Raw genomic sequence first — 14,833 nt, forward strand, 5'->3', positions numbered from 1 at the left:
ATATTAATATTTTTATATATATTTATATATATATATATATATATATATATATATATATATATATATATATATATATAAATACTTTTTTTATTTAGAATTTAAAATTTATATCTGGTTGATATTATGTAATATATTGATATTATGTATTTATACAAGCTATTTCATTAAAAATCTTCAATCGATTTAAAGGCTCACAAAAAATCTTCAATCGATTTTAAAAAAATCTCACTGAAATACAAAGTTATCCAGATTATAATATTCTTTTTTCTTCTTTTTTGTAGTGACCGGAATCAACCTACATTTAATATCACCAATTGTCTGCTTAGTATGCATCTTTTACACAACTCTGGTAATATTTTTTAACAATTTTAACAATTATATGATTGAACATAAGTTTATTCACAAGGAAATTAATATAATCATACTTGGGTTGAACATATTTGGAAATGTATATGTGGTATTTTGAATTTCAAAAGCATTATTAACTTTGTGATATGGTCATGTAACACTCTCCTTAGAATTCGTCATTCGCTTTGTGTAACACCACTGAAACATTTTATTTCTTGTTAAATAGAGTTTTTCCGTTTTACCAATTGAGCGATAAATGAAAGGAATATTTTTTATTATATACTTTATTTAAATGTAAAGCTGCACAATTCCAAAACAAATAAAATAAAATAAATAAAAAAACTAAAAAATATAAATTTCAGGAACGATTTTTTACATGATGGTTTTTTAATCGTTTTGGAGGTTCTAGGGAGGTTTGAAAGCCGTAGTTTGGACAGACACTCTTCAAACTATATTAATGTTTGGTGGCGTTATATTTGTAATGGTGTATGGTACCATTAAAGTGGGAGGATTGGAAACGGTCATTGAAAGGACCACTCTTGGTGATCGTTTTGAACTTTTCAAGTAATTATAATTTATTTTTATTTATACGATTAAACAATCTGTCTAATTTACTACAATTTGACTGTGACCTAAACTTGTTCACAAATCTGGATTATCTCCAATTATGATACAGTTTGTACCCTCGAATTTCCGATGGAAGCACATAATTCTACAAACGATATTATTCGACGTGGAAGGGTTGAGAGTAATATTCTTAAACTATAATAGTATAACTCTATATTCTTCTTCATCTTTGTTGAAATGTCAAGATGACAGACGTCGTGGTGTAGTGGGTTCGATTCCCACCAATTGCAAAATAAATTCAAGAAAAATTTATTTTCAATGGATCTGGGTGTTTGTGATGTATTTTTCACATTAACCTTCCTCTCCTACCTATAAAAAAGCCTCTAAAAATAGAGGCTTTACGGGTTATTCCTTAAAAAAAAACAAAAAAATTTCAAAATTTAATCCGTCCAATAGTAATGTAATTTGTATTTTTGTAGCTTTGATGTGAATCCATTCATCAGACATACATTTTGGACGACAACAATCGGTAATTACTTTGGGTGGCTGGCCTCCTGTTCAGTCAATCAGGCGATGGTACAAAGATGTTTATCTATGCCCACGCTCAGAACAGCAAACATGTAAGAGTCGCTTTAGAAGAAGTGTGGTGGTCTTCACCGAAATGTTACATTACCATTTTAAATGATCTTAAGTAATCAGGAATAATAGCTTGTAAAATTGTTACGTTTTGGTGAGATTTCATGATTTCATATTGGTTTAACATAGGATCGGTCACGTTTTGTCGCAACTTTTATTAAGATTTCATTAAAATACAGTAAACAGAACAGATTTGCATTTAAAGGATTTGTTTGTGTTATATTGGAAATGTAACTTTTTGGTGAGGATCTCCCACAAGTATTTTAATTTCAAAGATCTAGTATTACTTAAACGTATTTTTGCGCAGCTGCGGTTGATACCATACAATATATGGCTCACGAATATATCAAAAATAATATTTTAGAAACGAGTTACTTATTTTAAAAATAAATTGGAATCACTATTGTAGTCCAATACCCACGTAAGATAAAACGTTTGCAATCCCTAATCATTTCAAGAGTCTACTATTATCCTGTTTAAGGGTAAGTAAGGACTCTGGCTGAAATTTTTATTAACCTTGAAATGTTATTATATATATTATTCGTCGATATGATGTTTTGGATAATCAACCACTGATTTTTTAGAGTGATCAGGATATTAAAATATCTTAAAAAGATACACTAATCCATGATCAAGAGACAAGATATAAAGCGACATTTTATTAAAATAAAGAAATGACGCAATTGTACCTTTACATATATGGAATATATTATATTTTTGACGCTGAAATCATTGATAAACTACAGAAGTACATAATCAAAGAATATTTTATTGTAGTTATTTATTAAAAAAAATAAACAAACATAAATAATTGGCCGATATGTGGACACGTTGTATAAGACCGTGAGCACGATGTGTGTATGTGTGTAGAACCTTTGTAGATGTATCTTGTCCTTGAAGGGATAACCCACCCTATTTGAATTCAGATAATATTTTTCTGAGCCTAAAAATATATTCACATGTTAGGGAGGTAGATCACGTGTTTGAAATATTAATTTATTTTTAACCTTCTTGTACAATGGTATGCAAAAAAGAAGGGATTTTGATACTAAACAAAATGTTTATACAATGTTTGTACCTTCAAAATAAAACATTTTGAGTGTGTCCAAATACTTGTTCACAATCTGGATTTTCTCCAATTAGGAGTTATTTTGATATTATTTTTTGACATTTCAACATGGATATGTCAAAAAATAATGTAAAAGAAGAAGAATATGGACATGGATATAATAAAAGATTTTCTGCTCAGTAAAAAGCTTCTTTTCATCTCTCCAAAAGATGTACTAAGCAAAAATCTAGTGATTCAAGAACAATGTTTCCAAAGTGAATCATACATAAATATAGAACTTCTAATAATTTGAGTAGTGTAGTTGTCCATCATGGGTAGAATTGATGAACGTTTTACACGTGTGTAAAGTGAACGCTTAATCCAGCCTATGACCGTCGTAAGCCCCGTAAATGCCCAGACTTCCATATCCTTCTTCATCTAGGTTGAGATGCCAGAAAAAAGCATGCTTGAATAACTGGACGAATAGTGATTTCTTTAATTTGAACGTAATGTAAGATAAATTATCGTAACATTTATTAAAATGTGGAATTGTTTAATTGGCTTTATTTTTATTAATGTAACTATTTTTTTAATAGATTTAATGTTTTTTATTGTTAATGTAACTATTTTTTTAATATATACTTTAAAAAAATCATATTAATGTTACAATTAATAATAATAATGTTAAAAAATATTAAAAGATAATAATAATTTCATGAAACTCAGCATCAATGACGATGAGAAGTTGAAAAGGATCCACAAGTAAGGGTTGATGTGATATAATATAATAAAACCCTTATCCGCACCCCAATGGTGCATAGGGCACTGCGTTATATAAACGCAGTGTTATCTTGATCGTTTACACATGAAGGAAAGGTGATCAGCCCTCCGCTTCAGGTACCAGCCCAGAGTAATATTGAATATATGTAACAGTGAAAAAAATTCCATATTTATTTTACCCCCCTTGGGAATCGAACCCGGGACCTCCAGAACGGTAGCCGAGCGTGCTGACCATTACACTACGGAGGCGGACAGGCAAATATGATGTGATAGGCAAATAAAATTGTTTCAGCTTGAGCTTTGTTGACGGTTCAGAAAGCATTATTACCTATGGAAGGTTTGAGGTGGCCTACATTTAGCGATGTGTTGTTTTAGGGCACGGGTGCCCAGCCCGCGGCCCGTGACGCCCTTTACGTGCGGCCTGCGGTCATGTATGAAGAATATATTTTTAAATCAGTGATATATTTGTAATACACGGTTTGATACATCAACAAAATTTATGCCCTCAAGTATTATCTATGAGCTAGCTATAAAAGTTAGTTATAAAAGCACTGAACACTATCCGTTCGATCGCTCTTCAGCATTGCCAATTTAAAGAAATTTGGGTTGGCAATCCCTATTTTAGGGTGATGAAGGCAACTCTACGGGTAAACAGTAATTTTTGTGTTATGGTAATAGTGTGATTTTTGCAGAACGATCGGTATTCTTGCCGTGGGAATCGCTTCTATAGTTTCAATGTGCTGCTACACCGGGCTCGTTATCTACGCCACATTCCACGACTGCGATCCACTGAAGAACGGGGCGATTAGCAAAAGCGACCAACTTCTCCCTTACTTCGTGATGGAAATAGCTGGAACAATACCGGGGCTACCTGGAATATTCGTGAGTGGCGTTTTCAGTGCGGCTCTCAGGTATCTTATTGTATAATTTATTAATATTTATCTTTATTACTTTTGACATCTCATCAAAGATGAAGAAGAATATGGAAGTCTGGGCATTTACGGGGCTGACGACCGTCATAGGCTGGTTTAAGTGATCACTTTACACACGTGTAACATTCACCAATTCTACCCATTATTGACAACCACACTACTTAAATTCTTGGAAGCTCTATATATATAAACCAATTTAGAAACCTTGTTCTTGAATCACTAGAACTTCACTAGAGACATCAATTGGTGAGATGTAAAGAAGCTTTTTATTAAGCAGAAACTCTTATATTAGTATGTGAGGTCCGAATCCTGGATTATAATTACACACATGAGAAATTTGTGAATTATTTGTGAACGAGTATTTGGACACACTCAAAATGTAAATATTTATCTAATTAAAAATATGATTTAAAGGAAATTTTTCATTGTAATTAAAATAATTTACAATTTATATTTGAAGCGTTAACTTTGAAATACCGGAAGGAATCGAAAAACTATTTAATGACTTTTTATTTACAACATTTTAAGTGTGTCCAAATACTTGTTCACAAACCTGGTTAATTAACTGGTCAAATTATAAGCTAAAATAATACAAATGAAAATAAAATTTTCTGGCATTTCTCATGTGTGTGATTATAATCCAGGATTTGGACCTCACATACTAATATAAGAGTTTCTGCTCAGTAAAAAGCTTCTTTTAAAACATCTCACCAATAGATCGGCTGTCCAAATTTAAAACACAGTAAAGGACATTTTTTTGTAGTAGGTTTTTTTTGCATTTTTGGACTAAGTAGAGTCTACTTAGTCCATAAATGCAAAAAAAAACCTACCACAAAAAAATGTCCCTTACTGTGTTTTAAATTTGGACAGCCGAGATGTCTCTAGTGAAGTTCTATTGATTCAAGAACAATGTTTCTAAATTGGTTCATTTATATAGAACTTTCAAGAATTTGAGTAGTGTGGTTATCAATAATGGGTAGAATTGGTGAACGCAACACGTGTGTAAAGTGATAACTTAAACCAGCCTTTGACGGTTGTCAGCCCCGTAAATGCCCAGACTTCCATATTCTTCTTCATCTTTGATGAGATGTCAAAAATAAGACTTTATTATTATTATTATAAAATATAATGTGAATTCCAAAGGTTATAATGACTTCTAATCCTATTTTCCCACCATTTGCCAATAATCCCTGAAATTGGCATTGACAAAAGAACGGCTCAGTTTTTATCAGTAATACACATTTTTGTTTATTTGAAATTTAAAAAAAATGGCAATACACATCAATAATCCCGCATCCCCTGACGTACACCCCTCGCTTCCTTCACATCCATACATATATATATTTTGACCCCACCAGATTTTAGGTTCTGATTGATCTGATCGTCCCAAGTCTTTTTCGGCCGTCCTCGTTCTGTTCTCCTACCCACATCCGCCACATTTATTTTCTTAGTTATTCTCTCGTTATCCATTGTTCATACGACCTTAAAGATCTCTTCTCAATATTTTCAATAATCCCTTGTTTAACCTTACATTCCTATCTTATATCTTCGTTATAAATTATGTCATACAATGATCTTCCACACATTCGTTCAGATGAATGTGTGGAAAATCATTGTATAAGCACATTTCAACGGCGTTCACTCTTTCAATTTATATTTATATTTTTATGAAACGTTTTAATTAAAAACATTTTTTCTAGTTCGATGTCGACGGGGCTAAATTCTTTGACAGGAGTTATATTCGAAGACCTCATTAGACCTTTACACAAGAAGCCTATTTCGGAAGGAGTGGCATCATTTACAATGAAAATTATTGTCATCGTAATAGGTATTTAAAATTTTATATTGTTATATGTTAGAAAAAATAAAAACATAAACAAGCAAAAAAAAATCTACAGGGCTCCCCCCAAATTCGTTCATTGAAAATTGGACCAAGAAATTCAACTCATAAAATTATCAAATCGAGTAAGTCCTAATTACGACATCTACCCCCATTTTTATACTTAATATTATGAGAAAATAATTTGAATACTAATCGACAATATATGTTATTTTCTAATATGATGGAAGTCGAACCGAAGAAATAAGGAAACAAATTTATTATTTTCAATATTCAATGTCCCAAAGGAAGCAACCATTTTCAAAAAAACATCCATTCTCCAACTACGTAAGGGTGAAAAATACTTAAATCTAAAGAAAAGTTCATCTTCGAGATACCAATATGACTTCAAAGTACCAAAATGCAATACCAAACAATTTCTCAACAGAACTTTAAATATTTGGGAACCAAGTATTTAAACTTCAATAACCTTCCTACAGATATAAAAAAATTGAAGGCATTTAAATGCTGAAAAATAATTTTAATGAATTATACACATATAAATCTAAAAAAGAAAAAAAAACACATAAAAAATAACTATAACAAAATTAAATGGTATTAGTAACAAACATAAAGAATAAATAATAAGCGTAAGTCCCTCTCTAAGCACAAGAGCTTACTCTCTTTATTTGAGAGAACTGCGTTACTGATTTTAAGATTGTTAATGTAGAAATGTCTAGAAAATTATTCAAAACATAAAAATTAACTTTTGTAACCATATTAAATAATTAAAAAAATTATAGTAATAAAAAATATTTTTGTTTGGTCTCGTTAATTAAAATCTTTTTGTCGATAATTTTGTTTTTAAGTACTTTAACGTAATAGAAACATGTTTAACATATATTTAAAAGACAAGTACAGAAAGAGTGCGAACCTTAAGATAACGAGTTAAGCAAATAAAGTACAAAACAGCTTTAAAAAAGTGCTTGGGAAAGCGAAATTTTTTTAGCCACGTAGATAATACAAATTTCCAACGACCCCAAAGTTACATTTTTCTCTTACAGTTTGAATTAATAGAAATTGAAGAAATATTTCATTTAATTAAGAAAGTTTTTCCTTATTAAATTCCACATAACCATTTTCTAATTCTATAACAATAAAGTCATCAACAAATGTAAACATAACAATCCATAAAATCAATTGTTATTACTACATAAAAAAATTCACTTCTAACGAGCAATCCATTTTTATTTTAAAGTTTATACACATTTTAGTATTGTGGTCACTAACAAGTGGATAAACAAATAAATAACGAAACATTTGGGAGTTCAATCCCTCGTATCGGATGTTTTTGTAAATTAGTACCACTTAATGGGATCAATCCCGAAAATTCCCAGTTCCAATTAGCCACTGATTTGCTACGAGGCGCGTGCAGTCTAATTATAAATGATCAAAGGCAAAATATCATCGAAGTTGAAAAAGTACTTTCACCATTGAATTTTTTATATTAAAATTATAAAAATCAGAATTCAATCTCATTTTTTCTCAACCTTTTATCTTCTTCATATTTTAGATTTTATATAGGAATTTTCTAAATTCGGATTGGTAACGTGGTCATTTGACGTATTTGATTGTTCTTTATTTCAACATTTTGAGTGTGTCCACTTATATACATACTTGTTCACAAAATCTGGATTATCTCCAATTACAGGAGTTATTTTCATATTATTTTTTGACATCTCATCAAAGATCAAGAAGAATATGGAAGTCTGGGCATTTAAGGGGCTGACGACCGTCATAGGCTGGTTTAAGTTACACGTGTGTAAAATGATCACTTAAACCAGCCCATGACGGTCGTCAGTCCCGTAAATGCCCAGACTTCAATATTCTTCTTCAGAGATGTCAAAAAAAAAAAGTTCTTTATTTCCTTTAAATCATCTTTGGGTTCTTTTGCCGTAAAGTACATATACCGATTTAATTCGTCAATAATTAATTTTTAATTCAATGCACAAATTAAGAATGAAATATTAATAAATACGTGTATACCACCAAGAATTCAAAGTATTGACATTTACTTAGCTAATGAGTGAATGTCTTCCTTCCCCTGCATATTTGAATATATTATAATTATTATCATAATACTGAATGATCACGAACTATGGCGATCCACAATATTAATATTTCTTAAAAATTAATTAAAAATTAAAAATTCTCTTCTCCTTTGCGGTGCCTGCTACTGAGTTAACTTAATCAGTCCATCGAGTGGGATCTTCCTCTCCCTCTCTTCCCCTCCAGGATCACAACCAGTCATTCCAGGTTATCCTCATTGAACTGGAAAATCCATCGTGTACAAACATTGGCCAGATTCAAGCCACCCAAGTGTAGTCCCTGGCGAATGGACTCGTTGGTGCGTCTAGCTGTCCATGCAATTCGGATCATGCGCCTCCAACACCACATCTCGAAATCGTCAATTTTTATTCTTTCTGCTGCTTTTATGATCCATGTTTCAGCAGCATAGAGAAAAAGGGAGTGGACCAAACTCCTGACAAGCTTTATCTTAGTGTTGTTACTCACACCCCGGTCTTTCCGGATTTTGTCTATCTTAGATATGGCACTTTTGGCGATGGCGATACGATGTCTGATCTCTCTTTTGCAAGTTCCTTCATTGCTGCTTTGAAATCCAAGGAATAAAAAACTCATTTATTATCTCTAAACCTAAATCTAAAACATGCAAATTGCAGCTAACAAATATATGCTACTTTTTAGAGGAATTTATATTTAATATACATCACTAACAAATGTTATGTTTTTCATAAAACCCATAAATTAAAATACTAAATTCTCTACATTTTTTTAAAATGATTTTTTAATATACCTCATTCGCAAGATTATAATCATAGAACATAATCAAATTGATTCCTTGAGAAGTAGATACGATGTTGTTCGTAGCGCGTGCTGAAAACCTAAGACGTGTTGGTAACTACCCCTTTACGATGAGCAGTGCTAGGGGGTAAAATCTCAAATTAAACACGTTTGCTCTTCAATGTGAGAGAGGTCATAGGGGTGTAATGAATAGAAACGTAAGTATTAAATTATTGTTTTTCACATTATTTGAAGCGTGTGTTTTTAATTGCTACTATTCTCTTTACCCTATCCTACAGTACCTAATAATTTAAATCTATTTAATTTTTCATATAGCATTAATATCGTTTACCTATAGGCCCTAAACCATCAAATATGTACATTTGTAAATTCCACTCCTGGATAGAAAATTCTGTATGGTAAATCTGATCCCTTCGCCCACATAGTATAATCCTGATCGACCTATCACAATCTCGAATGGACCAAAAGCTTTATTTTGTTTATCAACATTACATGATATATATACAATATATAAGTACTTATGCTGGGATTTCGAACAATTGTGTTTTTTTTTAAATCAAAAGTGTATTCAGCATCAACATAATCTAGTGGCAAAAACCGCATAAACTTTTTATTTGACCTATTATATTTTTTCTATGCAGGTATAATCTGCGTTGGCTTGGTTTTTCTGGTCGAGAAAATGGGTGCTTTGATACAGGCTGGCAAGAGTTTGGCGGGAATCACGGCAGGAAGTTTGCTGGGGCTCTTTTCCTTAGGGATGTTTTTCCCCTGGGCTAATTCAACGGTAAAAATATTTTTACATTTATACACACATACAGACACACATATTTATTTTAATAAATATATTTATTTATATATTCATATGTATATATATATATATATATATATATATATATATATATATATATATATATATATATATATATATATATATATATATATATATATATATGTATATTTATATATATATTTATATATATATAACTATATATATATATATATAAATAAATATTTACATGTAATATTACGTACATACAATAAACTTCAGAAATAAACACCAAAGTAGTTTTTTTTTATAAGATTCTTATCAGTTTTAATTTATTCTACGAATGTTTTGTAGTCAAATTTATTATCAGATATTGATACATTTTCAATTCAATTTTCTTTTGTGGTTGTTTTACAATACGTTTAACAAAAATTATTATTTTATGTTTTTCTGGATAGTAAATACATATATTTTGATGTCATGGGACATGTTTATATGGTTTTATTGGAAGGAATTATTAATCAGAACATGTGAACAATTGTAGTACGAACACGAAGACATATTAATCATAAAGGCGTGAATTTACGAGCGACTTTGTTAAAGGGATGTCGAGGAGTGTCATTTGCAAGCTCTAATTATAAAATTCGATCGACTTTTGACTGACTCGAATATGTTACTTCGAGTCTTGTATAAGTGTTTCACAAATTGAAGTCGTTCATGCTTCCAGTGCTTCATTAATTCTCAGCAAAATTTAGTAACAATTTTATTTTATTAAGGAGTTGATTACTTTTATACTTTCGATGAGGTCTCCTTATATCCGTCAACATGAAATTTAGTGAAGAATTTAAAAAACACTTTTTTAAATATTTTTAGCTGGCAATAAAAGCGTAACTACAGAGTTATAAATACTGTCAGACCGTCTCCAAGTAAAAGATCTAGTCTATTGTGCTTGGAGAGATACAGGGTTAGCAAAAATATTTATTTGTTAGAAGTTTGTAATATAATATATATTTGTCCACCTTCGTAGTATAATCGTCAGCAAGCTCAGCTACCGTTCTGGAAATCCCGGGTTCAATTTCCAGGGGGGGGGGTTAAATAAATATAATTGTTTTTTTTTCACTATAATGTTTATTTAGTATTACCCTAGACTGGTACCTTAAGCGGAGGGCCGATCACCTTTCCTTCATGTGTCAACGATCAAGATAACACTGCGTTTGTATTGTGCAGTGCCCTTTGCACCATTAGAGTACGGATAAAGGATAAGGGGTTTTAATAAAAACAATAATTGAAAAAAGTAATACTGTTTTAATTTTCAAATATCAAAATATGAAAATATCGTGTCCGGAACATTACAGTCCTTATTAAAATATAAGAATTCATATAGGACCAATTTAAAATCAATCTCAATTATTCAAAAAAATATTGCAATAATAATTCTTAAAAAGCCCAGAACTTACCTCTCAAAATTAGTATTTGAAGAACTTAATGTACCAACAATTGAATAAATTTTTAATAAAGCCTCTATCTTACAAACCTTTAAAGAAAAAACAACAGAAGTGCAAAATTCACGTAACTCTATTTTTTTTAATAATTTTGCATAGATGTTTCGACTCCTAACCTAAGTATACAAAATAATAAAAATTATGATCCTTTTCCAAATATTTTAAACTGCAACTTAAGAAAACATTTTTTTAATCTTTTACTGATAGGTTAACAAATAAATGAACAATCCATCTTTTTTAGGCACATCATACATTGCAAACATCTATTACCATATCTGAACAATATTATCATGAAACTATGCACTCCGTTTGATTGATTTTCAAATGCAACGATTGCGAGGTATACCTTTAAAGAGGGTTGTTTACTTCATGAACACTTAGATAATGAAATAGGAAACGTATTTGAACTGTACTCCGAGAATTATTCAAAATAATATAAAGAAAACATATCGCTCACTCCTTTCAAGAACGTCATAAATCAAAAATCGTCAATTTTTAGTTGTGCATGTTTTCGGAGTGCCCAGAAAATGTACTATATCCCAGCAAAAGCGGCATATTTTTGACATAATATTTACCCGCTACAGGGCAGAAAGTGTTGTTTTTGCATTTTGAAGAAAAGGTATTTTTTTAATATTTTTTTTTAAATATACTAAATATTTTTCAATTGGAGAAAAAACCTTCAGGTTTTACCTAAAAAGATCTGTTACACAGTAAAAAGTTCAGTAAGTGGCTTGATATTTATTTTTATTACATTGTATTATATTTCAAAACTTTAAAAACTTCTACTGAAAAATCAAGTTTTTTTATTTATGACGTTCTTGAAAGGAGTGAGCGATATAGATGTAACAAGCATACAAATTTACAGAAAACAATATTGGACCATAAAAATGTCGCTATTCCAATATAACTGGATCGGAATTTCAATGTATAGAAATACAAATATAGAAACTAATAAAGCATGGAGCGTTTTTATATCAAGTATTCAAATACTACTCTAATAAATATTTCAAAAAGAAAAAGTCTTTGAATACCCCGGATTACATAGCTAACGCAAAGGAACAGGAGGGTGGGTTTCGTTGGATTTGACAAATGAAAAATATTTATACATTTTCATACTATGCCTCTTACATTAAACATAAATCGTTTGGTCTGAAAATGTATCTAAAATACTAGTTTAATATACATACTTATGCATATACGCATACTCAATTAATAAAGTGTGAATTTATGACTCATCTAATATATATATATATACATATATATATATATATATATATATATATATATATATATATATATATATATATATATATATATATATATATATATATATATATATATATAAAAACAGGGTGTCCATGCTTCAAGGGGGTGGTTGAGGAGGCCGAGAAACGCAAAAAATCGTTCTACAGGGGGGGTCTAAAATGCACCGTTAAAGAGTTACAGGGTGTTTAAGTTTTATTTTTTTTACTTTAACAATATTAGAAATTTAATTTTATCTGAAAAACTGTTCATTTTAAAAACTTAAATTAAACTGAATTCGATAGGTAATTATTGTACCTTAATTTTAATGTCTATATATATCATTTGTTGATCAACGCCATACTAAACTGAAGTTATTTAGCTTCAAAGTTGAAAAAAAAAATCTTACATTTTGAACTTAAAGTTGAAATATCTAATAACGATTATTTTATAATTTTTTATTTTATATTTAAATTATTTATTGTTTAATTTTGCATCAAAATGTTAAAAGTTTGAAATCAATCCCACTCACGACAAAAAAGTTACAGGATTAAACACGTGCGCATGTTCGCCACTTCAGTACATTAAAATATTAAACTCCACTAATTTATTTATTTTTAAATCTCAAATTTATTAATAGTATTTACAATAACTTAAAACTAATAGAATTTTATAAAAAAATTCAAAATGGTGACCGTTGTTATCTTTACAAATTTGTAATCTTTTACTTATTTCTAGGTTAATATCTATTGATTCTAAATTTTCCTGTAATTTTTCTGCGCCCAATGTGATCCTGTGTAGTAGATGTTCTCTGCTCTGAATTTTCTCCTGGTATACATTATCCTTGATAAAACCCCACGCATAAAAGTCGAGTGGGGTTAGGTCTGGTGATCTAACTGGCCATGATGTTGGTCCGCCGCGTCCAATCCATCGCTCTCCAAAAGTTTCCTCCAAGTAAGCCCGGACAGATAAGCGAAAATGAGGATGGGCACCATCTTGCTGAAATGTCAGCCTGCTTCGAATATTCAGGGGGACTGCTTCTAATAAACCTGGTAAAATATTAACTAAAAAATGTAAGTAAAGATCACCAGTTTGATTGCCTTTAATTATGTAAGGCCCTATTAATTGCTTACCTATTATGCCCATCCAAACATTAATACTAAACCTGTGTTGGGATTTGACCTCCTTCTTGCAATGTGGATTTTTTGTGCACCAGTAGTGTAAATTATGAAATTTGGTTACTCCATCTCTTGTAAATTGGGCCTCGTCTGTCCATAGGATGGTTCCTAAATATGATTGATCTCCGATATTCCTCAACAGCATGGCTTTACAATATGCCTTACGGTGTACTTTGTCTTCTGCATTGATGGTTTGGACCGGAGTAAAATGATAAGGGTGTTGGTTGTCGCTATGAAGCACATTCCACACAGTGCCTTTTGGTACTCCGATCCTCTTTTCCACCATTCTCGTGCTGGATGTTGGATTATTTCTTATTTCCCGTAAAACTCTTTCTTCGATTGCTGCTCCTGCACTGGTTCCTCTTTCTCTCCTTGCTACAAATGTTCCTGTTTCACATAGCCTACGGTGAAATCCAGTAAAAGTCCTCGGAATAGGCTGTCTTCTGTTCGGGTACCGCGCTGCGTATGTTCGTACCGATTCCAATGCATTTCCATTGCATAACCCATAAATAAAATGCATTTCGGCCAATTCTTGGTTACTGTATTCCACCATTTTTTAGAAAAAATTAAACTTATAACTGTTCACTGAGGATGTACACACACGATTGATTGTTTTTAAACTTTTGCAAAGTTAATTATTCAAAAAATCAATATTAATCATACCTAAAAATGAGATTTAGAAACTAATTTTGCAACACCACCTGCTAATGTAAAGAATTTTTTTTATGCTAATTATTTTTGTAAAAATAATTATTTCATGTTCTTAGAGCTGCGGATTAACTGTTTACTTAGCATTTTGACAGAAAAATTTACCTAAACAAAATACCGGATTAATAAGTACATGGATTAATATTTTAATGTACTGAAGTGGCGAACATAATATAATTTAAAAATAAAAAATAAAAATATTAAATAATTATTTTTAGATATTTCTACTTTAATAGATTTATATTATCCACTGACACTTCGTGATGGAATTGCATTTTTAATATATTATTAGATTAAAACGAATATTTTTAGCTTTTCCACTTTATTTTTATTTGACCAGCGACCGGGTTTCGTCGTTACCGACATCATGTCATACCGACATCATGTTACCGACACCAGTCTGATGATGTCGGTAACGACGAAA

The 14,833-nt window shown here is 30.7% G+C and overlaps 1 protein-coding gene across 1 annotated transcript in view; it reads left to right on the plus strand.

Moving 5' to 3' along the window:
* Positions 1–14,833, plus strand: part of LOC148312930 (sodium-coupled monocarboxylate transporter 2-like) — a 46,767-nt gene that overhangs the window by 14,758 nt on the left and 17,176 nt on the right. Inside the window, exons 4-9 of the mRNA XM_088271731.1 lie at positions 282–349; positions 758–912; positions 1,395–1,535; positions 4,072–4,290; positions 6,012–6,139; positions 9,655–9,797. Coding sequence (XP_088127857.1) covers positions 282–349; positions 758–912; positions 1,395–1,535; positions 4,072–4,290; positions 6,012–6,139; positions 9,655–9,797 — 854 coding nt within the window. The remainder of the gene's footprint in view (positions 1–281; positions 350–757; positions 913–1,394; positions 1,536–4,071; positions 4,291–6,011; positions 6,140–9,654; positions 9,798–14,833) is intronic.

This window comes from Brachycentrus maculatus, unplaced genomic scaffold (assembly GCF_059751285.1).
Source record: "Brachycentrus maculatus isolate JH-2025_06_01 unplaced genomic scaffold, ASM5975128v1 h1tg000029l, whole genome shotgun sequence".
In the NCBI taxonomy this organism is placed as follows: domain Eukaryota; kingdom Metazoa; phylum Arthropoda; class Insecta; order Trichoptera; family Brachycentridae; genus Brachycentrus; species Brachycentrus maculatus.